The 26,647-nt window shown below is 44.1% G+C and overlaps 1 protein-coding gene across 2 annotated transcripts in view; it reads right to left on the minus strand.

Annotated features, from left to right (window-relative positions):
- LOC143787440 (N-acylethanolamine-hydrolyzing acid amidase-like) overlaps positions 1-26,647 on the minus strand; it is a 169,747-nt gene that overhangs the window by 69,468 nt on the left and 73,632 nt on the right. The window contains exons 7-9 of one of the 2 annotated variants that reach the window (XM_077276166.1): positions 17,909-17,971; positions 4,596-4,662; positions 1,005-1,033 (exon numbers count right to left, since the gene is read on the minus strand). In XM_077276166.1, the coding sequence (XP_077132281.1) occupies positions 1,005-1,033; positions 4,596-4,662; positions 17,909-17,971 (159 nt within the window). The remainder of the gene's footprint in view (positions 1-1,004; positions 1,034-4,595; positions 4,663-17,908; positions 17,972-26,647) is intronic. The other variant, XM_077276176.1, reaches the window with a different exon arrangement.

Here is a 26,647-nt window from a genome sequence, read left to right on the forward strand (position 1 = left end):
CGCTTCGGTTTCTATAGCTAGTGTGCGGTGAAGGACCTGCGATGACGTCGCGGTCTTGTGATTGGTCGAGACCGGTCATGTGACCGCTCACGTGACCGCGACGTCATGGAAGGTCCTGAACCACACCGGCATCTATAGGAACGGACGCCTGCAGGTGAGTATAACAATTTTTTTTATTTTTTTTATTATTTTTAAACATTCTATCTTTTACTATAGATGCTGCATAGGCTGCATCTATAGTAAAAAGATGGTCACACTTGTCAAACGCTATGTTTGACAAGTGTGACCAACCTGTCAGTCAGTTTTCCAAGCGATGCTACAGATCGCTTGGAAAACTTTAGCATTCTGCAAGCTAATTACGCTTGCAGAATGCTAAAAAAACACGAAAAAAAAACGCAAAAAAAAAAAGCGGATTTCTTGCAGAAAATTTACGGTTTTCTTCAGGAAATTTCTGCAAGAAATCCGGACGTGTGCACATACCCTAACTGCTGCACAAGGTGGCTCTTTTAGTTTATAACGGCTGGAGGGGGTGACAGTGTCCCTTTAACTGAGATGAGAAAACAGATAATGTGCTTTTACTGCATTTCTGTAGCAGAAGAACAATAAAAATACATCTAATCCGTACGTGACCTTATCAATAAAATTTTATCAAAGTTAAGTATTAGGAAGTTTTAAAAACAAAGCAATTTTACTTAAAGATTACCTAAAAAAAGGGCCAAAATCTGCTGCTGAAAAAAAACATAGTAAAAACGCATGTAAAATAATGAACTAAAATATGCAATGAAAAAAATGCAAGTGACATAATTTAGCTAATTGGGGAAGAAATGCTGCAGAAAATTTGTAACATCAAAAACTGACTAAATAATTATCGTGGGAACCTAGCCTTGAAGAAATTTTTGAGATGGCAGACATTGGACATTATACCTATACAATATGCATCAAATTGAATTTACAATATACTGAGCAGAATTGTTTAATGAATATATTTGAGGTGCTTTCCTTACCGATTAAAAACTGGACGATTTGATAAAACCTTCAAAAGGGTAAAGAAAAATGTCACCTTAGTTATGCGTCAGATGAGGATTTATGGAATCAGTACAAAATCCAGACATACGGTAATTAACAGGAACAGTTTACTAAGATTAAAGGGAACCTGACAGATCCCCATCAAACAGCCAGCATGCGTTTGTCCTTATGCAGACACTCTGCCTAAAAAGCCTTTTGTACAATAAAAAAAGAATGTGAGAAATCTGTTTGCAATATAATAATTTGTGTCAGACTAGTGGAGGGGACGTTGTTTCCCAAAACTTGTTGTCCTAGTTATTATATCACTGTTTCCCTGATAACATGATTTGCAAGAGCCATCAGCCTGCGAGTGTCACGCATGTGTGCAACTTTCATCATTTCGTCTCTGTGCTCAGTGAAACCTGGTGAACATTCCGTGGCTTAATGGGGGGATCTATCAGGTAACCTTTTATTTGAAAACGTCATCTTTTAGGACAAATAATAGCATTTACAGTACAATGCTAGAGCCAAGTTAGCTTGTCTTTGGACAGACTGAAAAAACTGCTATAAGCACTTTGCATCCTGTAAAAAAAAATGGATTGAAACAGATATGTGCACAAAAGTATCTCAAACTGATACGCATTTGACATATATTACATTCTATGTACAGTTGTGCTTAAAAGTTTACATACTCCGGCAGAATATTTACTTTCTTGACCTTTTTTCAGAGAATATGAATGATAACACCAAAACTTTTTCTCCACTCATGGTTAGTGGGTAGGTGAAGCCATTTATTCTCAAACTACTGTGTTTTCTCTTTTTAAATCATATTGACAACCCAAAACATTAGAATGACCCTCATCAAAAGTTTACATACCCTGGTGATTTTTGCCTGATAATATACACAGAAGTTGACACAAATGGGTTTAAATGGCTACTAAAGGTAGCATCCTCACCTGTGACCTGTTTGCTGGTACTCAGTGTGTGTACATAAAAGCTAAGTGAGTTTCTGGGATCCAGACAGACTCTAGTATCTTTCATCCAGCCACTGACGTTTCTGGATTGTGACTCATGGGGAAGTCAAAAGAACTGTCAATGGATCTACGGGAAAAGGCAGTTGATCTGTATAAAACAGGAAAGGGATACAGAAAGATATCCAAGGAATTGATAATGCCAGTCAGCAGCTTTCAAACTGTGATTAGCAAATGGAAAATCAGGGGCTCTGTTAAAACATTATTCGGGATGCAAAGAAAAACCCACAAATAACATCAGCTGAAATACAGGATTCTCTGAAAACTAGCGGTGTGGTTGTTTCAAGATGCACAATAAGGAGGCACTTGAAGAAAAATGGGCTGCATGGTCGAGTCGCCAGAGGAAAGCCATTACTACGCAAATGCCACACAGTATCTCGCCTACAATATGCAAAACAGCACAGAGACAAGCCTCAAAACTTCTGGAACAAGGTAATTTAGAGTGATGAGACCAAAATGTAACTTTTTGACCACAACCATAAACGTTACATTTGGAGAGAGGTCAACAAAACCTATGATGAAATGAACACCATTACTACTGTAAAGCACGGAGATGAATGCAGCATGTTATCAGAAAATACTGGAGGCAAATTTGCATTCATCAGCCCGGAAGCTGGGCATGGGACGTACTTGGACGTTCCAACATGACAACGATACAAAACACAAGGCCAGGTCGACCTGTCATTGGCTACAGCAGAACAAAGTGAAGGTACTGGAGTGGCCATCTCAGTCTCCTGACCTCAGTATCATTGAGCCACTCTGGGGAGATCTCAAGTGTGCAGTTCATGCTAGACAGCCCAGGAATTTACAGGAACTGGAGGCTGGAGAGTGGGCAGCTTTACCATTTGAAAAAATAAAGAACCTCATCCACAAATACCACAAAAGACTTCTAGCTGTCATTGATGTTAGAGGGAGCAATAAACGGTTTTAAAGCATGCGGTCTATAAAGTTTTGATCAGGGTCATTTGGATGTTTTGGGTTGTCATAATGATTTAAAAAGAGAAAACACAATAGTTTGACAATAAATGGCTTCACCCATCCATTAACCATGAGTGGAGAAAAAGTTTTGGTGTTATCATTCATATTCTCTGAAAAAAGGCCAAGAAAGTATAAATTCTGCTGGGGTGTGTAAACTTTTGAGCACAACTGTAAGGCTATGTGTCCATGTTGCAGAATTGAAGCAGAATTTTCTGCTTCAAATCCGCACACCCTTGGCAGGAAAAACGCATGCGGATTTAGATGCATTTTATATGCGATTTTCAAGCGTTTTTCTAATGCATGTCTATGGGTGTGGAAGTGCCGCGGTTTCCGCAAAAATATTGAACATGCTGCGTTTTTTACTGCGATGCGTTTCTGCCACGGAAAAAAAGGCAGCATGGGCACATCAATTGCGGAATACATTAGAAATTAATGGGATGCTGTTTGCAAGCATTTTAAATCACGGCAAATAGCTTAAAAAACACAACATGGGCACATAGCCTAAATGTAAATACAAACATATCTACTTTTAAAAGCCTTCTTTACAGTACAAATGGATATGTCCAGTACACCACAAAACAAGCCTAAATTGCAGTCTATGATGCAAACAAATTGTCATACATCTGCATTTGTTTTTTTATGCGTTTTTTTTCCATGTTTCTTGTTTTTCAGAAATCTAGGCACATGATTTCCTGACACTTCCCCCACCATGTGACTTAAAAAAAATAAATCTGTATTTTTTTTTTTAAAACAACCTGTTTTGTAATGTAAAATAAAAACAAGGCTGTAATGGCGCTGTAATACAGAATAAATGGAATCCTTTGGTGAAGCAATCTGTTTTGTTCTTCTTGATTTACCATATAAATGTAAAGCTGTAAAAAATGTGGTGTAAAACAGGCCTAAGAGGCGTGCCCCAATACTTTTGTCCGTATAGTGTAGGTATATACAGTATTATACAAACACACAAAAAGTAAGGTGCACAGGTCAAATGGTGTGTTAGATACTGTCACGGGGTTCTTCACGGGGTACCACACAATCAACAGAGCCAGCGAAGAGTGAACAATCCTAAGACCTTTATTTAGGCAAAAATATGAAAGGTCCATATACGATCCACCACACAAAGGATAAAATAGTCCAGGACACGAATGCAGTTCAGTTACAGGATAAAAGTCCAGCAGACAGAGGATAGCATAATCCATATACTCTTCTTTCTCTCTGAGATGCTGTGAACACATCATCATTCCACACAGGACTGATCTGTGTCTCACCTCACCTGATATTGTAAGTCTCCCTCCTCATTCACAGGTCAGGAGGGGGAAAGTCTCAGGGGCTCATTGTTTCAGCAAGCTAGGTCAACATGTCATTAACATATTAGCAAACAGTACAGTACTGTGGGGGGGCTGATATCAGATGGCAGCAACAGCCATTTATCAATTAGCAAATAACTCCTTCTACAAGAGAACACCATGAAAATAAGTAAAATAGGAATATACACAAAAATGATACCCACATAGCATATCACACCATCACAGATAGGTATATAGGTATATAGTAATAAAGTAGATTTAGAATTATACAAACCTTATATAATGTATCTTTATTTATGTTTTCCTGCCCAGTTGCAATTAAGTCTGGGTTTGCAGTATACCTTTAATATATAAAACATAGTAAATATTCTTACATTTGCACTTCAGTTTGCCTAATATTTTTTAGACTTTAGTTAAAGGGGTATTCTGGTTGGAAATAGTTATCACATCTCGACATGAGTGGTGATGAGACCCCCACTTATTGCCAGAAGTACTTTTTTTCTTTTTAGAATGAAGAAACAATGCACATGCTCTGCTTTATGTGGCAGTCCCTTAGAGAATGAATGAAACGGTGGTGAAGTACATGCACAGCTCTTCCCTTCTAATGGGGATAAAAGTGCTCTGTTCTGGCAATCAGTATGGATCCCAGCAGTCTGAGTGAGAGAGATCAAGTATGTACAGCTGTTTATCGCCACAGGTTCTTCTGTATAAGTCCATATGCTCGGCTGCATAAATCTGTATACAGGGTAATTCCACTCAAGTTGCCAACTCTCACCTGATCTGATATTTCATGTATAGTATATACACTAATAATAAAGTTACATTTTTCTACATTTTTGTGCACGTTATTTATTGAAGGATGTAAATATATCTTTGTGCACAAAAAACACTAAAAACTCACCACACGGGGACATATTGTTAAAAAGAAAGAGCCAGCTTTATCCAGTAAACTTTGCTATTTAATCTGTTTATCGATAAGACGCTTTCATTCTGTGCTTGTTGAGATGTTTAATGTTTTAGTTTTGTTTGCCTTCCCAGATTTATAATCATATCAGCAGTTGCCAAGTGTATGGGTTGGTACATTCAAAAATGGAGATCTAGAAGACCTAAGAAGGTCAAAATGCGTTGTCTGCACGCTTAAAGCAGCAGTGTGCCCCTTTTTTTGATCCCCCTGTGTATACCAAGGATTTCTGCCAAATGGATTATTTTAAAGATGATACAATAAAACGGATTTTAATTGCCAAGTAGGAAAAATCAGCTGGAATTATTTGTTGTTTCCTGTGGCTATTGCATCATGGGTGTGCTTCTCCCATTTCAACTCTGTGCGGCTTTCTGGCAGTGAGCGGATCTCCTAAAGACAACAGACCAAGACACCAAATAAAAAGACTCCAAATATGTGTATGTTACGGTATTTATAGTTTTAAAGCACTCTTATGTGTGCATGTATATATATATATATATATATATATATATATATATATATATATATATATATATAGTACAGACCAAAAGTTTGGACACACCTTCTCATTTAAAATTTTTTCTGTATTTTCATGACTATGAAAATTGTACGTTCACACTGAAGGCATCAAAACTATGAACTAACACATGTGGAATTATATACTTAAAGGGAACCTGTCACCCCCCAAAATCGATGGTGAGGTAAGCTCACCGTCATCAGGGGCTTATCTACAGGATTCTGTAATGCTGTAGATAAGCCCCCAATGTTACCTGAAAGAGGAGAAAAAGAGGTTATAATATACTCACCTGGGCGGTATGGATACAGGCATGATTAAGACCGATCTAGGTCGAAACGCGTAGCTGTGATCTATATACACCTGTTTGGTCCACCAAATGTAAGGACTACGTTTTAACCATTTTGGATAAATAAAGACTTCAATTTTATCGGAGCTGGAGTATCTATTTTCTATTGGATTTGCTGCTGCTAGGACGTCTGGGTCAGGACGAACCTCCGTGCTCCGTACCTGCAGGACTGGTTGGTGAGCTGGCTATGGCTTTTTAAGCCATTTTTTTTTCTTATGTGCTATTGATAGCACGTGTTGGAGGGGAGAAGCAATGGAGAACAAAGGAGCTCGGAGGGGAACTGTGATTGGGCACCCTGAGCTGAAGCACAAGAATCATGCATTGGGTGCCCGAGGCTGTGTCGTACTTCAAGTCCCACAGCAGAACCGGAAGAACAGAGGAATGCAAGTCATCTCTCCGCCCCCAAACCTGAAGGTGCAGCAGTACATAGAGCCCGGTTCATGATAGAGACCCTGTAAAAAGGCTCGCATTGCCCACCATACGGGTTACTGTCCCAAGACAGGAGAGAGAGGACTTTGTAAGGGAGCCACAGTGTCATGGTTCTGTCTGTCCTACAGCTGTGGTACCAATTGGTTAATCTTTGTAGCCTCCTTCTGGCACCAGTGAGGCTTTTTATAGCCTCTCTGTGTATTCAGGCCTTGTCGGTTATACTCTTGCCCTTGGCTGAGGTGGTCGACCCCGTGGTGCCTGAGCCTTTCTGCCTGTGTTCTAGTGTGATTGTTTGGTTCTGACCCGGTTTGCTTTCCTGTTGCTGATTCTGCCTGCTGATTGTGTACTGTGTTTGCTTTCTCGGTTCTGACCTTGGCTTTTCCCCTGGTAACTCTTTTACCTGCCCCTTTTAGTACTGCCCATCCCATCTGGTATCCCTGATCTTGGCTTTGTTTGACTTCACTTTGCCAACCCCCGGTGCGCTTAACCCCCTGTGGTGTTCAGACGCCGCCGCCGTGCTCTCCTGTTTGTTGCTGCAGACATGTGGGATGTTCCGCCCTGTACCCTGTGACCGGCGGTCACGTGCCGCAGGTCCTGTTGCAGCATCTATCCAACGGTCACACCACCCGCCCCGGGTGCTCTGACATGCTACCCGCTTCCAGCTGCCCGGACCCCTTAGGTCCATGGTTAATCTGCTTGATTATCCTGACATTATAACCGACCTTTATTGTTTCTATATTTGCCTCTTCTCTCCCGTGGGTTTTACAGAAGAGGTAGTGATGGATCCCCTTCAGGCTCTTTCTGAGCAGGTTGAACACCTGACTCAGATGTTCCAAAAGCTGAATGTGGAACAACAGACCATGGCTCAGTCTCAGCAACAATTAGCTGATACTGAGCAGGGAGTTTTTGCTTCAGGTGCCCCGGGGACTGGGGGAGGGATGTGCTTCTGGTTTCCCCTGAGCTCCCTGTTAAATTGCCAGATTTCTTCTCCGGGGACAAGAAGGAATTTAAAGTGTTTAAGGAGGGGTGCAAACTTTTTTTTCCTTAAGACCCCGCTCCTCTGGGGATGAATGTCAAAAGGTGGGAGTGATCATGTCTCTTCTTAGGGGTGCTCCCCAAGCTCGGGCTTTCTCCCTTCCCTCCTCTGCCCCTGAGAGACTGACTGTTGATGCATTCTTTGAAGCTCTGGGTTATATTTATAATGAACCAGACCAGGTACACCTAGCTGAGGACATGGTGATGCCTGTGTGTCAGGGGAAGCACTTGGCCGAGTGGCTCTGCTCAGAATTCAGATGCTGGGCTGCGGAGGTCTCCTGGGATGATGCTGCCCTGTGGGGTCTGTTCCGGAGAGGCTTGTTCAAACGACTGAAAGATGCTCTGGCGCTCCACCATCCACCTGATTCTCTGGAGGACGCCATGACCCAAGCTGTGTGAATGGACCGCAGAGTACGGGCTAGAGGGGTGATGCAGTATGAGACCCCATTGTTCTCCACCGGCAGAGGATTTAGTCCAGTGCCAGAACCGATGGAGATTGGTGCCATATTCCTGAAAGAGAAGGAAAGGAAACGTCGCCGTGATAAGCAGTTATGTTTTTGCTGCAGGGAATCAGGACACTGGAAAAAAGAGTGTCCCTCCTGTCCATCATCCTCCAAGGTGACGGGAAATGATTAGGTCTGGGTGGTGATCGAGGAAGCTACCCAGACCCGCAGGTACAATTTTCCTCATCTTCTAAATTGTTATTGCAAGTTGAACTGCTGGTAGACGGTTGTCGTTTTCTCTCTACGGCTTTTGTGGACAGTGTGTCTTCCATAAGCCTGATCAGCCCTCATGTTGCTGCCCAATGCCACATAGGGACAGCTAGGCTCAAGACCCCTCTCAAGGTTGTTGCCATTGACTCATCTCCCGTTACCCAAGCTGGGATTTTTTGTGTTTCTGAAGTCTTTTCGCTCAAAGTGGGCTCTTCTCATGGGGAAATATTAAAATGTTTTGTCATGAATAACCTACCTTCTGAACTGGTCTTGGGTAAGCCGTGGTTACAACGCCATAACCTTGTTTTCAACTGGGAAACGGGGGAGATTGTTTCATGGGGGCCTAATTGTGTCAATTCTTGTTATAAACCTACTTTACTTATGGAACCTGTTAAATCTGTTTCTGTGTCGTCTCTTGGTCTGGAGGATATTCCGGAGTACCTAAAGGACTTTAAGGACATGTTCTCCGAAAGCGAGGCTGAGGTCTTACCTCCGCATAGACTCTTTGACATCAATTTAATTCCCAGGGCTAAATTACCTAAAGCCAGTCTATTTAATTTGTCTGGCCCTGAACGGTTGGCCACGAAGGAGTACATTGCGGAGAGTCTACGCAAGGGTCACATCCGGCCTTCCGTTTCTCCTGTGGCAGCTGGCTTCTTTTTCGTAAAAAAGATGGTGGTTTACTTCCTTGCCTCGACTTTCGGGAACTGAATAACATCACAGTGAGGATCACGTATCCACTTCCTCTAATTTCGGATCTGTGTAATCAGTTATCAGGTGCTCAATGGTTCTCCAAATTGGATCTTCGGGGAGCTTACAATCTGATAAGGGTGCGGGAGAAGGATGAATGGAAAACGGCCTTTCTCACATCCGAGGGGTTGTTTGAAAATCTGGTAATGCCATTTGGTCTTACGAACGCTCCAGCGGTATTTCAAAATTTTATTAATGTGATTTTTACAGACCTTATTGGCCATTTTGTGGATATCTATTTAGATGACATTTTGATATATTCAACTGACAGTCATGCTCACATGCATCATTTACAAACTGTTCTCCAAAGACTCAGAGATAATCATTTGCTTGTTAAACTGGAAAAATGTTCATTTTTTGTTCAAGAATTATATTTTTTGGGGCTCATCGTGTCTTTACAGGGGTTTCGTATGGATCCCAAGAAAGTGCAAACTATTGTTGATTGGGTTCAAACTCGGGATCTCAAGGGACTCCAGCCAGGGCCGTATTTAGAGTTTCTGCTGCCCTAGGCACTTTTAGTGCTGCCTCCCCCATTGTTGAGTATGACACTATCGGCAGTGACTTTGGCAAAAATCGCTGATGTGAAAGTAGCCTTTTGCAGCAGATCCGGCGGTTTTTCCGCATCTGCGGCGTAATGGATCACTTACGGCAACACTGCGTTCGGCCTCATCCATTCCCTATGGGACTTGCGGACATGTGCGGCACTTGCGGTTTTTCCGCGATCCGGCAAATGCGGCATTTGCAGCAATGGAAAAAAAACGCTGCTAGCAGTGTTTTTTTTGTCTCACCGCAAGTGCACCTTGCTAGCTCATCCCTAACCATCCCTCCCTGACCTAAAACTACACTATAAAGCTTTAGAAAAACAATTTATTATCTGACATATCCCTATGATAATGAGGGCTCCAGGCTACGGCGTAGAATGAGACGGGCAGTGTCCGGGTCTCCATTCTTTCTCTGTGCACACCCTCAGTCCCTGCCTCACTGTCTGTGCTGGACTGTGCACAGACATCCCTCCACCAGACCCGGTAACCACCGCTTGCAGTAGCATAATGGCAGAGGTGTATCTAGGTTTTCTGGCACCCGGGGCAAGAATTCATTTTGGCGCCCCCAGGACATATGCGATTTGCTGACTTAGTCATGTACCCACGAGCTCCTCTCCCTAATGTGCTCTATGTTCCGTGAAAAACTGAGAGAAGCGGGAAGAGAAGCCCGTTGTCACAGGACCAGAAGTATGAAAATCGCATATGAGTGAAGTGTCCATGTGACGACTACTGGAACCTACAGAGCTGAATCCTGACATTGCAGGCTTCTGAATTCTCACAACTAATGCACTGCACACTTTTAGGATTCTCCCTTGCCGGTGGACAGTCATGTCAGCACAAGCATGTGATTTGTATACTTCTGACCACATTCCGAGTAGACGTGCCCGGCCTTGCTCAGTTCATTTTCATTGAATGAGGCCACACATGTCTAGTCAGCACGTGACTGCATGAATGTAAATCGCCAGCACGAGAGAATCCTGACAGCGTGCAGTGCGCACTGTGAGAATTCAGAAGTCTGCAGACACAAAGAATGACTGCAGACTTATCACAAACCTGGACATCCCCTTTAATGCTCCTAACATAAATAAAAACATGAGAGTTAGTCAGTATCAGAAATAACATTTACATCCAGGTACCTTATAGATGACATCGTCTCTGGAGTCATTCTCAGCAAGGCAACCTAGGATCCAGGCAACCCCTAAAGCAATCGATCCAATATGAACTCACTCTCCAGAAAAGTATCAGCCTGTTATTCCAGATTTCATGGCCAGCCCAGGAATACAATTTGATGTTAAAGGCCTCACTGAAATAGATTTTTTTAAATTCTTTTTCAGCGAGGAAATAATAAATCTTGTGGTGGCCCAGACAAATTTGTATGCCCATCAATTTTTCACCCAAAATCCCACATCGCCATATGCTAGATGGACCCTTGTCAATGCAGCAGAAATTATGACATTTTGGGACATTGTTCTGTATATGGGCATAGTCAAAAAAACAGAGCTTCAGCAATACTGGAGTACTGATATACTCTATAGTATTCTGTATGGCTATGAAAAGGACACGATTTGAAGCAATCCAAAAATATTTGCATTATAGTGATAATGCGCAGTGTCCTCCCCTAACTTTGATCGTCTATATAAAATTTGGCCAATAGTTGACCACTTCAGCAGAAAATTTTCTGAGGCGTATAACCCCCAAAGGAACATCTGTATAGATGAATCTCTGGTTCAATTCAAAGGGAGTCTAAAATTCTGACTATACCTGCCCAGCAAGATTGCCTGTTAAGGGATGTCCTTATCTTACCTTGCCACTGTAAGGGGCTGAACCAGGGGCGTAGTCATGGCTGAACACTCTGATGTAACTGTGCCCTGGTCTCCCGATACATAAAAACATTGTCCATTACTTTGTGTACCTGTAACTCCACTCTCTGCACCGTCAGGTACACCTCTGCTTCACTGTGGGTTCCCATCAGTCAGTATAATAAAGATTGAGACACAGTCCTTTTCAACTTTCAAATAAACAACTTTACTGTTAGCTTTATGCAGCACATCCAGATTCTTCACAGCATTTACAACAGACTTTGCATTACACATCTCTTCTCTCCCTGCACCTTCCTTGCTGTCACACAACACATACCAGAGTCATCCCGTGCCGCATGGTTCCTCAGTGTCCTTACAATTCAACTCTGCTACGGTTAGTCCTTCCTTAGTCTTGTTTCGCCCCAGACAAGAGAGTTTCCATATTCGAAGCTAGTTACCACTTGACGAGCGACCTGCCCTTCTGTATTGTGCTTTGTGGTGACCCAACGTCCTCCTGTTCCAAGCTCACTGCATCTGGAACCTCCCGCAGCAAACGCTTCACCCCGGTACTGAGGGCATCCACCCAAGCTATAAGCTGCCACATCTTAGGGCTACCTGTGCCCCCGTACTGTCTTGTTTCTCTCCTTGCCTGCTGCTTTACTGGCCTTTGCTGTTCCGGTCCATTGCTGTGGATGGCTGGGCTTTTACTCTTAAAAAAAGAACGTTGCGGGGTTGTTGCTATTGTTCTGGGCACTCGAATTGACTGTTTGTGCGCCCGGGCCCTTCTGACTCTAATGAGGAAGTTCCCCCTCTCTTAACTGCAGTGACCCCTCCTACATTAACTAGTACCTATCTATGTGGAACTCTTTTCTAGTGCTATGTACACTATTCTAAGGTATTCCATCTAGTGCACAAACTTCAGTACTACGCTCTCCCTAGTTAAACAGGCATATAACATATCAATATATACATTTAACAGATAAAAGGATAAGAGAGACAATATGCCCTAAGATATATACATAGTGACCAAGACACGGTAATACACTTGATTGTGTAGTAGTACCAATATATAAGTGGTGGTAGTACACTTAAATCGTGTAGCAATACCATCATATGTTAACCTATACACAAACACTGATAACATACGGCACCGGGATGAGAGAGAAGGGCAAAGGCATAAACATATTTTACCATACCCCTATACCACTGTCAGAGGAACCACAACACAAGTCCCAAAGCCAGATTGTATTTTGGATTATAATAAGTACAAGATGGGTGTAGATCCTTCAGATCACGTCTTAAAACCATACACTGCAATGCGAAAAGCTAAAGTATGGTACAAAACAATGGCTGTGCACATTGTACAGATGTCACTGTCCAATTATTTTGAACTGCAGATAATATGGGGACCTTCCTTCAGTTTCAGGAGGTAGTCATCAAGGTCCCAAAGTTTGGCACTCAAGAAAGTGACGGTCCCAGTACTTCTGAAACTGATAGTGCCCGTATTGTCCCAGGTCAACATTCTCCAGCAGAGATTCCCCAAACTGCAAAGAAGGGAAGAACACAAAAAAAGGTGCAAAGGATGCTCCAAGAGGGCAATCCGAAAAGACACAATTTACCATTGTGAAACCTAGCCTTTGCGTTAAGGATTGCTTCAAAGAGTACCACAAGTCCACAAATTTATAAAACTTGTTTTTACCCTATTGATACAACACACTTTCTGATGTACTCCGCACAACTTACACATACCATTACATTATAAATGTATATGTAAGGGGGACGACCAGACCGCGGGTACCTGTCTGCAGGGTCCAGAACTGAAAAGGCTGCATCCCCTGTTCCGTGGGGGAAGCTTTAGTGAGGCGCACCTTCCCCTGTTGCCTGGGGGAGGATTTGGGGAGCCGGACCTTCCTGCTGACAGAGGGAGGCAGGGTTCTATAAAGGGGAGAGCGCACACAGCAGCAGAGGAGTTTGGTGCGAACCCAGGGCAGCGCGCAGAGAAGTGAGAGGTGCGCTATGCTTCCTGTTCCCCCACCGAGTACCGATGCTGCGGCAGCCCCATTGACTGCAAAGGGACCGCAACAGAGAAGGAGAGAAGTCGGGAGTGCTGCAGCAGTCCAGAGAGAGAGAGACTGCTGCGCTCAGGGAAGCCATGCGCTGAGCAGCAGCTCAGAGAGAGACTTGGCGGGAACAGTGTGCAGCAGGGACCAGTGAGAGCTGCGGCCCTAGAGCATTTGTACAGCGCAGGCCCATGCTCAAGCACCGCCACTGCCACTGCTAGCAGAGACTGTGAGGAGAGACGTGCAGGGTGCCCGTTGGTCACCATGGAGCGAGGCGTGGACCGTACCGGGCTAGTGAGTACTGTGTGCGTGCTGCCAGAGAGAAAACGGGCACATTACCCCGCCAGAGAAGCAGCGCGCCAGTGTTTGTCGGTGCTTCAGTCTTGGCAGGAACAGGCAGCACGCAGCATAGAGAGAAAAGTGCAGCGCGCCCAGTAGATGACAGAGATCGAGGTGCTACATGACCGTGAGTACAGCGCACGTGCTGCAATGAGAGAAACGAGTACTTGATAGACTTTTGTAACCCACCTTACCAGCATATATTTTCCCGCTCATGGGAAACCCAGATTGTGCTGCGGCCTTGTTGGCTCCGGCCGCATATGTTCATTGACTAGGGGCTCAGTGGAAGGTACCGGACACTGACCACTGCTGCCAGAAGACGGGCATTGAAGCCCATAGGACCCCATAGGAAAATACACCACATCCCCCCGTTGCCAGTGCCATTGACTTCCCAGCACGAGTCACAGTTTGAGGAACTTCTGATACAAGTGTTTCACAAGAACTGCCGTTAACTGAACCGTTGATCTTCCACTCACAATATCCTTTGCCATTTGAACTGTTTAATCCCCTGTTTAACCCTTTACCCCCTGCGTGGAGTATTCCCGTTATTAAACTTGTTAACCCTTGCTCTGCCTCCTGTCCGTCACTGCATCCCCCGCACCTGCTTACATATACACCAGCAAAACCAAAAGTATTATTAGCATTACTATAACTATATAAATTCCTTTAGGGTTTAGTTTTCAAAATTGAGTCACCTGTGGGGGATTTCCACTTTTTAGGCACATCAGGGGCATTAAGAGTGGTTTTCCCCAAGATGGCAGCCAGGCACACAGTGTGCATCCCAGTTCTAGATGTCCAACCCTTGGACAGGAGTCATCGCAAAAACATTATCAGCAGTAGCAGTGTCAGTGGCATAAGCAATTTCTGTTTGTTGTTTCACATATTTTTTAGACCAGCCCGTGCACCAGCAGAACAAAGTACAAGTCTAACACATTGTGAACAACTGGAGAGGATGGTGCAGGAGTATTTGGAGCTCAGTATCAGTGCCATCATAAATGGGTTTGGACCCTTTTGCATTTTGGTCTTCAAAAATGGACAAGTGGCCTGAGCTTGCCAGTCATGCCTGGGAGGTTTTGTCATGCCCAGCTGCCAGCGTTCTCTCAGAACATTTCTTCAGTGCTGCTGGTGGTGTCCTGACTGATAAGTGTATACGGCTGTCCCCTAATAGTGTAGACCGCCTAACTTTTGCACGCCAGTCATAGACTGGGCAGACTAGGCGATCGTGTAATCTTTAGTGTCATGCATTGATCTTGAATTATTGCAGTCTGTGCCACCTTTGTGGTGGCTTTTGTGCCTGCTGTTGTAAATACTGCTGATGTTACTGGAGCGCCCCCAGACGCAGGGCAATGGGGTACTAGGTACCGGGTCCCTCTGTCGCGGTTCTGGGGATGTCACAGTGGCCCGACCCGGTCCGTGGCCCTGCTGACCCGGTCCAATTAAAGGTGTAGGTGGCGGTGGTTTAGGTCGCGGTAAATAACGAGGACACAAGGTTGCAGTCTCTTTACCTTTTACTGTAGACTTCGGCATCCACAATCCAGAGCACTGCTAACAGGGCTTGCTGAGACCGGCCGGTCCGAAGGCACATCCAGAGTTCTCTTTACAGGTGGAAATCAGTAGCCTTCCTACTTGCGCCTGTGTGTTGTAGTACCTCCCTGCTGAGCACCACGGGATAGTCCTCACAACTCTTGTATCTGTTTCTGATGTTCTCTCTCTCCATCCCCCAGTTTGGATAGGACGCACCCGTATGACGGGGGTAGGCCTGGAGCTATTTTATAGGGACCCTAGAGACGCCCCTCTCCCACAATTTGCCTCCGTTGTCTGCTTAGGTGAAAAGGTGAGACAGCCAACCTAAAGTCAAGTGCCCTGCCATGATTGAAGTAAAGCGTAGAGCCAGTACCCCCTCGGTGTTCCGGCCACCGGCTACGCGCCTCAGAAGGATGTTGCCACGATCTTAGGGCACGACTCCTCCCGGTATTATCTCCTTTGTTGCTGTGATCTCGTTTCTCACTTCTCCACAATATACTTCGTTTCGTGTCCTTTCTTAAGACACTGCCGCAATGAAGTGCAGGCGCGGCTCCGTAACGATCTGTCTCTTGCTAGGCCTCTGTCAGGATCCCACCCCTGACAGGGACCCCCCTGAGTCTTTCCCTGCAACACCCTCTCTCACTGGATGTTGCCTGGGCAAAACCCAGTCCGCTTTCTCCCTAACTTTCTATCCAACCCCCAGTTTTACCAGAGTGTGAGGAGTGGCCTAGTAAATAGAACCTTTTGCTCCCCCTGGTGGCCGGAGTGTGAAGTGTAATGTGTGACTGTGATACCTGGTCAGGTGAACTCCTTTAGTGCCATCAGATGTACCATCACTCCCCTTAGCGGCAGAGCGACAATACTGCACGACCAGGACTCTGGGGTGCTGCATTACAATTTTATGAAATGTGGAAACTCCAAGATGGGTCCCCATCTGGTGGGTTGCTTGTAGTGGAAGGTATGTCAGGGGCCTATTATACTGTTTCTACTCTGTGGAAATTGATGCCACTTTAGTGGTGCATGACAATATTTTTTTGAAATGTAAAGTATCCAAGTTGGGTCTCCTTCATGTGTGTTGCCTTTAGAAATAGGGCTCCCAGACAGGCAGGCTTGCACTTACATTCAACTAGCTGTGTTACTTTCTTTACATTTTTTTTTACCAATAGTACTGTATGAAACTGATGTTTGTGCCATCTGAGTGTGGCTGTAAAAAAAAAGAAAAATTGGAGCTGTTGCATGAGGTATCAGGGCTCCCAGCTAAGAAGGCTTACATTGCTCCCTTAATCATCAGGTCCTTATTAAAACTTCAATTACAAGCTGTAAATTCTGGGCCAGACCCAGCTAGCTATCAGGAGATTTTGGAGCACTTCATGCTTCCATCGGCTGAAATGCTTTATGGAGATGAAGATTTCATTTTTCAGCACGACCTGGCACCTGCTCACAGTGCCAAAACCACTGGTAAATGGTTTACTGACCATGGTATTACTGTGCTCAACTGGCCTGCCAACTCTCCTGACCTGAACCCCATAGAGAATCTGTGGGATATTGTGAAGAGAAAGTTGAGAGACGCAAGACCCAACACTCTGGATGAGCTTAAGGCCGCTATTGAAGCATCCTGGGCCTCCATAACATCTCAGCAGTGTCACAGGCTGATTGCCTCCATGCCACGCCGCATTGAAGCATTCATTTCTGCCAAAGGATTCCCGACCAAGTATTGAGTGCATAACTGAACATTATTATTTGATGTTTTTTTTGTTTGTTATTAAAAAACACTTTTATTTGATTGGACGGGTGAAATATGCTAATTTATTGAGACAGGTTTTTTGGGTTATCAGGAGTTGTATGCCAAAATCATCAGTATTAAAACAATAAAAGACCTGACAAATTTCAGTTGGTGGATAATGAATCTATAATATATGAAAGTTTAATTGTAATCATTACATTATGGTAAATAATGAAATTTTACACTATATGCTAATTTTTTGAGAAGGACCTGTACTGTATGAATCTGATGTTTGTGCCATCTGAGTGTGGCTGGGAAAACAAATTGGAGGTGTTGCATGCGGTATCAGTGCTCCCAGCTAAGAAGGCTTACACCACTCCCTTAACCACCAGTTCCTGATTGAAACTTCAATTCCAAGCTGTAAATGCTGGGCCAGACCCTGATACCTCATGCATGGCCTATGGCTGACTGCTGCTGTGCCTTTTGCAAATTTCTACTGTGGGTCAATTTATTACACTTTTCATGGTTATCTGCCCCAAATTTTAGCTGTTTGGGAATCTTTTTGTCACCCCTTAAGGTGTTGTGTATACGTTTCGTTTGGCCTCCCATTGAATCTAATGGGGTTTGGGTACGTTCGTCGAACATGTTCTAAACAATCGGTGAATGGAACCGAACCAAACCTTGAAAAGTTCACTCATCTCTAGTTATTACCTCATAAAGTGACACTTGTCAAAAATGAAACAATTGGCGTGGTCAGGATGGTGAAAACAGTCCTCACGGTGAAGAGGTTAAAAGTCTGAATATACCAATCATTATAAATATTGTGAATTGATCATGACATTTACATACCATCTTCGATCATGAGGAAGTGGACTCAGCCATGTGTCATGGTTAGTTTGTAATAAGAACCATCTGTGTTCAAGAAAAAAGAGAAAAATAGGAATGAGTAACACGATTGCAGGATCTAACTACATGTGAAGATAAAAGTCTGCAAAGACTTTAGTTGTATGGAGCAATACAAAAAGATTGCTTACAAAGTCACTTGCCTCAAAACACATAATATTGTCTCAAAAAGTTAGTAATGTCATATTCTGTAATAAGAAACTACGGTGATATAAAATATAAGGATTTTATCTTGTTGAGCCAACCAAGTTAAAAGGAACCTGTTAGCACAGGGGTCCCCAACTCCAGTCCTCAAGGCCCACCAACAGGTCATGTTTTCAGGATTTCCTTAGGCCCCTTTCACACATCAGGTTTTTGCCATCAGGCACAATCTGGCGAATTGTGAAAAAAATGGATCCGGCAAAAGTTGCTGCCGGATCCGTTTTTTTCCCCATAGACTTGTATTAGCGCCGGATGGCCTCATGTTTCATCTGTTTTTTGCCGGATCCGTCCAAAATTAGTTTTCCGGCGGCCGGAGAAAACGTACAGAGGAACGTTTTTTCTGTCTGGCCGAAGACCGCACAGCAACTGATCCGGCGAAAAACGTATGAAACGTGAGGTGAAATGACTGAATCCAGCGACCGTATCCGTTTTTTTACACAAATCATGCATTTTTCATTCTGGAATCACTCTCTCTCTCTTCTCTCTCTTCTCTCTCTCCTCTCTCTCTCTTCTCTCTCTCTCTCTTCTCTCTCTCTCTTCTCTCTCTCTCTCTCTTCTCCCCAGAACAAGAACTCCAAACTCCCCGGGTAAAGTTTTAGAAAACGGATCTGGCAGAAAATCAAATCCGTCGCATCAGTTTTTCACATTTTGCAACAGATCCGTTTTTTTTTTAAATTAGCTGGATTGTGCCTGACGGCTAAAAACTGATGTGTGAAACAGGCCTTAAGGTACCTTCACACGAAACGACTTTGTAACGATATCGCTAGCGATCCGTGACGTTGCAGCGTCCTCGCTAGCGATATCGTTTAGTTTGACACGCAGCAGCGATCAGGATCCTGCTGTGATGTCGCTGGTCGCTGAATAAAGTCCAGAACTTTATTTGGTCGTCCGATCGCCGTGTATCGTTGTGTTTGAAAGCAAAAGCAACGATACCAGCGATGTTTTACACTGGTAACCAGGGTAAACATCGGGTTACCAAGCGCAGGGCCGCGCTTAGTAACCCGATGTTTACCCTGGTTACCAGCGTAAAAGTAAAAAAAGCAAACAGTACATGCTCACCTGCGCGTCCCCCAGCGTCTGCTTCCTGACACTTACAGAGCGCCGGCCCTAAAGTGAAAGTGAAAGCACAGCGGTGACGTCACCGCTGTGCTGTTAGGGCCGGAGCTCAGTCAGCGTCAGGAAGCAGACGCTGGGGGACGCGCAGGTGAGTATGTACTATTTGTTTTTTTTTACTTTTACGCTGGTAACCAGGGTAAACATCGGGTTACTAAGCGCGGCCCTGCGCTTAGCAACCCGATGTTTACCCTGGTTACCCGGGGACCTCGGCATCGTTGGTCGCTGGAGAGCGGTCTGTGTGACAGCTCTCCAGCGATCAAACAGCGACGCTGCAGCGATCGGCATCGTTGTCGCTATCGCTGCAGCGTCGCTTCGTGTGAAGGTACCTTTAGTCTTGCCCATGTGATAATTGCATCACCTGTGCAATACAAAGAAAATCCTGAAAACATGATCTGTTGGTGGGCCTTGAGGACTGGAGCTGGGGAACACTGTGTTAGCAGATTTTCAGTCTATGCCTCTGTTTTATAGAAAAAAAATGGCATCGGTGCATTTTCATGAAAATAAGCCACAAGTTCAAGGGGCTTGGCGCTGCACTTACAATACTCTGGCCTTTCTCCCTCTTTCCCTGCAGGCCTTCTATCAGTGACTGATAGTCCACTCTTCTCTGTGACCTGATTCCTTGCCCAAGACCTCGCACAAGTTCTATGGCACATGTGTGCAGTAAGGTCCTGATGATGTTCAACAGCTGGACAATCAATTTTTGCATACGCCGCCCCTGGGAATGATGATGCATGCCGAGATCTTGGGCAGGGGAGCAGGTCACATAGAAGAGTGAACTGTCAATCACTGACAGGAGGCAAAAGAACACAGCACTCATACTGTATACAGTATAGAGGTGCACAAGGAGCCCAATCCATAGCAATGCATGCAAAAAGAACTTGGCACCCAAATACAGATTTTCAAGGTGATTTAATTAATCGCAGAGCTGTAGGAGAGATCAGGGCAACATAGGGTCTTATCCGAGAAGTATTGAAATTGAAAGGAAATCTGTGGATTTGATCCACGCTGCTGAAAGAAATATAGGTCCAGGCGTGTTTTGGAGAAAAAGATGGTGGTTTAATCTATGCGTTTCAAAGTCCAAATGACTTCATTAGGAAAATTACCAGATACATATTGATACAGGAAAGATATATATATTGGTACCGTGTTAGCCAGTACATAGAAAAATGTTTAGAATTGAGATTTCTCAGTGGTTGATACCTTTTAATGGCTAACTGAAAAGATGGTAACAAATTGCAAGCTTTCAAGACTACTTAGGTCTCTTCATCAGGCATAGACTAATACAAATTCTGAAGAATCACATATTTATGCACAACATAGCACAGAAAAAAAAAATATTCATGGATAAGACAGGTGGCATGAAGCAGAATTACCATGAGTGATAAACAGTTATGTCCATAAATGTTGGGCCAGTTCTTAGATAAGGAATGCTTTATTGTCCTGATTGGGGTCTCTGTTGTGATGACCCCTTATAGTCTGAGGGGCAAGTTCCTTAGTTTATGTAAAAAGACATAAATCCATGCAACACATTCATTCCACCACTAAGACAGTCAAAGGTCATCATCAGTTTATATTCCCAGACTCTTCTGTCTCTCTGTGTTTTGAAGTTACCTTTCAATACAAGTAATTTCATGTCCATAATGCTATGATTTGGGAGACAGAAATGTATTGCCACAGGTAGATCCATTCTTTTTTCTCTTATTGTATGGCGGTGAGAATTCATTCTTGTTCTAAGCTTTTGCCCTGTCTCCCCCACATACAGACCCCCAGTTGGACATTTAGTACAAATAATTAGGTACACCACATTAGATGTGACGCAGCTGAAAGTACCTGGTATCTTGTAGTCCTGATGTGAATTGGGGATCTTTATCTTGTCTGTGGTCATTATAAATGGACAGGTTTTACATTTTTTCTGATTGCAGGGAAAGGTACCTGCAGCTGTTGGAGAGGACAGGGATCTCTTGACAATGATGTTTCTTAGATTTGGGGGCTGTCTAAAGCACAGTAAGCGGGCATCTTTTTGTAGCAATACATTTTTGTCTCCCAAATCATAGCATTATGGACATGAAATTACTTGTATTGAAAGGTAACTTCAAAACACAGAGAGACAGAAGAGTCTGGGAATATAAACTGATGATGACCTTTGACTGTCTTAGTGGTGGAATGAATGTGTCGCATGGATTTATGTCTTTTTACACAACTAAGGAACTTGCCCCTCAGACTATAAGGGGTCATCACAACAGAGACCCCAATCAGGACAATAAAACATTCCTTATCTAAGAACTGGCCCAACATTTATGAACATAACTGTTTATCACTCATGGTAATTCTGCTTCATGCCACCTGTCTTATCCATGAATTTTTTATTTTTTTTTGTTCTGTGCTATGTTGTGCATAAATATGTGATTCTTCAGAATTTGTATTAGTCTATGCCTGATAAGGAGACCTAAGTAGTCTCGAAAGCTTGCAATTTGTTACCATCTTTTCAGTTAGCCATTAAAAGGTATCAACCACTGAGGACTCTCAATTCTAAACATTTTTCAGATACATATTGAAACAAAGAAGGGTTGCTGTTTAAACAAACGAAAAAACTAAACGCGTAGATTAAGCCACCATCTTTTATTCCAAAACATGTCTGAACCTATATTTTATTCAGCAGTGCAGATCATATCCACAGATTTCTTTTCAATTTATCCTAATATGGTCACTTTCTGACCCGTTGATCTGCTGCAGCTGACATCTTTACGATATCTACACGTTCTATCAAAAGGATATATCAGGTTAGTGTTATCTGAGTGTATGTTTAAATGTCTATCTATCCGATAGACCCTATTTGCGCTGATTTCTCCTGCAGTTTTATTGTTGATCCGAGAAGTATGACAGGCGGTAAATTCAAAATTACACTCATCTTTTATGAATATCTAGAAAGCATGTAATAAAGCACATCAGCTGCAGCAGAGCCACGGGTCAGCAAATGAGCATAAGATATCCAAAACAGAAAGGAGAGGTTTGTGGATGGTTTCCGTACTTGCTGATAAATGATAAGAAATGTCAAACAAAACGTGGTTTATTCTACATGTTTCAAAGTACAAAGGACTTCTTCATCAGGAAAGAATTGTGGTCTTTCCTGATGAAGAAGTCCTTTGTACTTTGAAAAGCGTAGAATAAACCACGTCTTCGTTTGGCAATTTGTGACATATAGGTCTCATCTTTTATCAGCAAGCGTGGAAAATATCCACAAACCTCTCCTCTCTGTTAAGGTGATTTAATTGAAATATACAATTCACAGTGAAAACATAACGCTTCAGTCTGTTTCATCCCATTGCTTCTAGACTTTCCTTGTTCAAATGAGAATAAAGCTGATCCCTCTATACTCTGACATCCCTTGAGATATTTGTAGACAGCTATTAAAGGGAACCTGTCACCCCCCTCAGGCGTTTGTAACTAAAAGAGCCACCTTGTGCAGCACAAATGCGGCATTCTGACAAGGTGGCTCTTTTAGTTATGATGCCTGCACATGCTGAAATAATCACTTATAAAATGTGCCTCCTCATACCCTGAAATCGCCAGGGAAGCGGGTCTTACCTTCCTAATCAGACTCAGCACAGCCGTCACTCCAGACCTGTGCGTGCCAGGCGCTGCCTCTTCTTGCTTCATTATCATCCCCAGCGCCTGCGCTGTAAGTACAAAGGGCAGCGCAACTGCGCACTCCTGGAAAAAAAAACAATGCGCAGGCGCCGGGGACGATAATGCACATGCACATGCGCATTAAGTTTTTTTTTCAGCTGTGCGCAGTTGTGCTGCCCTTTGTACTTACAGCACAGGCGCCGGGGATGATAATGAAGCAAGAGGAGGCAGAGCCTGGCGCGCACAGGTCCGGAGTGACGGCTGTTATGACCCTAGTGGCAAGGATCGCAAGTAGGACTAGCTAAGTAACTAAACCGACTACAAACTCTGGGGAAGTGGTAACTGAATTGACCGCAACCTGATCCTATCCGCAAACAACTATAGGCAGCCGTGGAACGTTACCTGAAAATCCTAGACGTCTCTTCACGGCCTGAGAAACTGACTATTCCTAGAGGGAACGAAAGTCCTCACTTGCCTCAGTGAAATGACCCCCAAAGATATAGAATAGCCCCCCACAAATATTAACGGTGAGTTAAGGGGAAAGCACAAACGCAGAGATGAAATTAGATTTAGCAAATGAGGCCCGCTAACACTAGAAAGCAGAAAATAGAAAGGGAACTGTGCGGTCAATTAAAAACCCTATTCAAAATATCCACGCAGAGATCGCTCGAGCCCCCGCACAAACTAACGGTGCGGGGGAAGCAACTCTGTACCCCAGAGCAAACCAGCAGAAGAAATCACATATTAGCAAGCTGGACTAAACTCATCATACACAGAAATCATATTGCAGACTGATGAGCAAAAAATAATTAAACAGAACTTAGCTTCTCCTGAAGAGACTGAAACCGAAGATAATCAGGAGTAATCAGAATAGCACTGAGTACATTGACAGCCGGCTACAAGTGGAAGTGAAACAGAGCTAAATAGGAAACTCCCAAGTGAATAACGAGGCAGCTGATCAGCCACAGACCCGCAGGATAACAAACAAAGCCACCAGGGGGAGCCCAAAACAAGTCACACAATACCACCTGTGACCACAAGAGGGAGCCTGAAAACAGAGTTCACAACAGACGGCCGTGCTGCGTCTGATTAGGAAGGAAAGACCCGCCTCCCTGGCGATTTCAGGGTATGAGGTGGCACATTTTATAAGTGATTATTTCAGCGTGTGCAGGCATCATAACTAAAAGAGCCACCTTGTCAGAATGCCGCATTTGTGCTGCACAAGGTGGCTCTTTTAGTTACAAACGCCTGAGGGGGGTGACAGGTTCCCTTTAATAGCTGTCTACAAATATCTCAAGGGATGTCAGAGTATAGAGGGATCAGCTTTATTCTCATTTGAACAAGGAAAGTCTAGAAGGCACGAACCAAATCAGCCGCATGAACATCAGAGGCGACAACCCAGGAATTATCCTCCTGACCATAGCCCTTCCATTTAACCAAATACTGAAGCCTCCGTCTAGAAATACGAGAATGCAAGATATTCTCCACCACGTATTCCAATTCTCCCTCAACCAGGACAGGGGCAGGAGGCTCAACCGGAGGACCCACAGGCACCACATACCTCCGCAACAACGACCGATGAAACACATTATGAATAGCAAACGATGCTGGGAGGTCCAAACGAAATGACACAGGGTTAAGGACTTCCAAAATCTTATAAGGACCGATAAACCGAGGCTTGAACTTAGGAGAGGAGACCTTCATAGGAACAAAGCGAGAAGACAACCACACCAAGTCCCCAACGCGAAGTCGGGGACCCACACAGCGATGGCGGTTGGCAAAGCGCTGAGCCTTCTCTTGTGACAGCTTCAAATTGTCCACAACATGATTCCAAATCTGATGCAACCTATCCACCACAACATCCACTCCAGGACAGTCAGAAGGCTCCACCTGACACGAGGAAAAACGAGGATGAAACCCCGAATTACAAAAAAAAGGAGAAACCAAAGTAGCAGAACTAGCCCGATTATTAAGGGCAAACTCGGGCCAATGGCAAAAAAAGTCACCCAGTCGTCCTGATCAGCAGAAACAAAACATCTCAAATAGGTTTCCAAGGTCTGATTAGTTCGTTCGGTTTGGCCATTCGTCTGAGGATGGAAGGCCGACGAAAAAGACAAATCAATGTCCATCTTAGTGCAAAAGGTCCGCCAAAATCTAGACACAAACTGGGATCCTCTGTCGGAAACAATATTTTCAGGGATCCCATGCAAACGAACCACATTTTGAAAAAACAGCGGAACCAACTCGGAGGAGGAAGGCAACTTAGGCAAGGGCACCAAATGGACCATCTTAGAAAAACGATCACACACCACCCAGATGACAGACATTCCCTGAGAGACAGGGAGATCCGAAATAAAATCCATGGAAATGTGCGTCCAAGGCCTCTTCGGGACAGGCAAAGGTAACAGCAAACCACTGGCACGAGAACAGCAAGGCTTAGCCCGAGCACAAATTCCACAAGACTGCACAAAGGAACGCACATCCCGCGACAAGGAAGGCCACCAAAAGGACCTGGCCACCAAATCTCTGGTACCAAATATTCCAGGATGGCCCGCCAACACCGAAGAATGAACCTCGGAAATAACTCTGCTGGTCCATCTATCCGGGACAAACAGTCTCTCCGGTGGACAACGGTCAGGTCTATCCGCCTGAAACTCCTGCAGCACTCGTCGCAAATCTGGGGAGATGGCAGACAAAATCACCCCTTCTCTGAGAATACCAGCCGGCTCTGAATCTCCAGGAGAGTCAGGCACAAAACTCCTAGAAAGAGCATCAGCCTTTACATTCTTCGAACCAGGCAGGTACGAGACCACGAAATCAAAACGAGAGAAAAACAACGACCAACGAGCCTGTCTAGGATTCAGCCGCTTGGCCGACTAAAGATAAATCAGATTCTTGTGATCAGTCAAGACCACCACACGATGCTTAGCTCCCTCGAGCCAATGTCGCCACTCCTCAAATGCCCACTTCATAGCCAACAACTCCCGATTACCGACATCATAATTCCGCTCGGCAGGCGAAAACTTTCTTGAAAAGAAAGCACATGGCTTCATCACAGAGCCATCGGCGCTTCTCTGCGACAAAACAGCCCCCGCTCCAATCTCGGAAGCATCAACCTCGACCTGGAAAGGAAGAGAGACATCTGGCTGACATAAGACCGGAGCCGAAGAAAACCGGCGCTTCAGCTCCTGAAAGGCCTCCACAGCCGCAGGAGACCAGTTAGTAACATCAGAACCTTTCTTGGTCAAATCCGTCAAAGGCTTAACAACACCAGAAAAATTAGCGATGAAGCGACGGTAAAAATTAGCAAAACCCAAGAACTTCTGAAGACTCTTAACAGATGTAGGCTGCGTCCAGTCATGAATAGCCTGAACCTTGACTGGGTCCATCTCAATAGTAGAAGGAGAAAAAATGAAACCCAAAAAAGAAACCTTCTGGACTCCAAAAAGACATTTTGAGCCCTTCACAAATAAAGCATTGGCACGCAGGACCTGAAACACCATCCTGACCTGCTTAACATGGGACTCCCAATCATCAGAAAAAAACAGAATATCATCCAGATACACAATCATAAATTTATCCAGATATTCGCGGAAGATGTCGTGCATAAAAGACTGAAAGACAGAAGGAGCGTTAGAAAGTCCTAAAGGCATCACCAAGTACTCAAAATGGCCTTCGGGCGTATTAAATGCAGTTTTCCATTCATCACCCTGCTTAATACGCACAAGGTTATACGCACCA

Source organism: Ranitomeya variabilis, chromosome 1, assembly GCF_051348905.1.
Source record: "Ranitomeya variabilis isolate aRanVar5 chromosome 1, aRanVar5.hap1, whole genome shotgun sequence".
NCBI lineage: Eukaryota > Metazoa > Chordata > Amphibia > Anura > Dendrobatidae > Ranitomeya > Ranitomeya variabilis.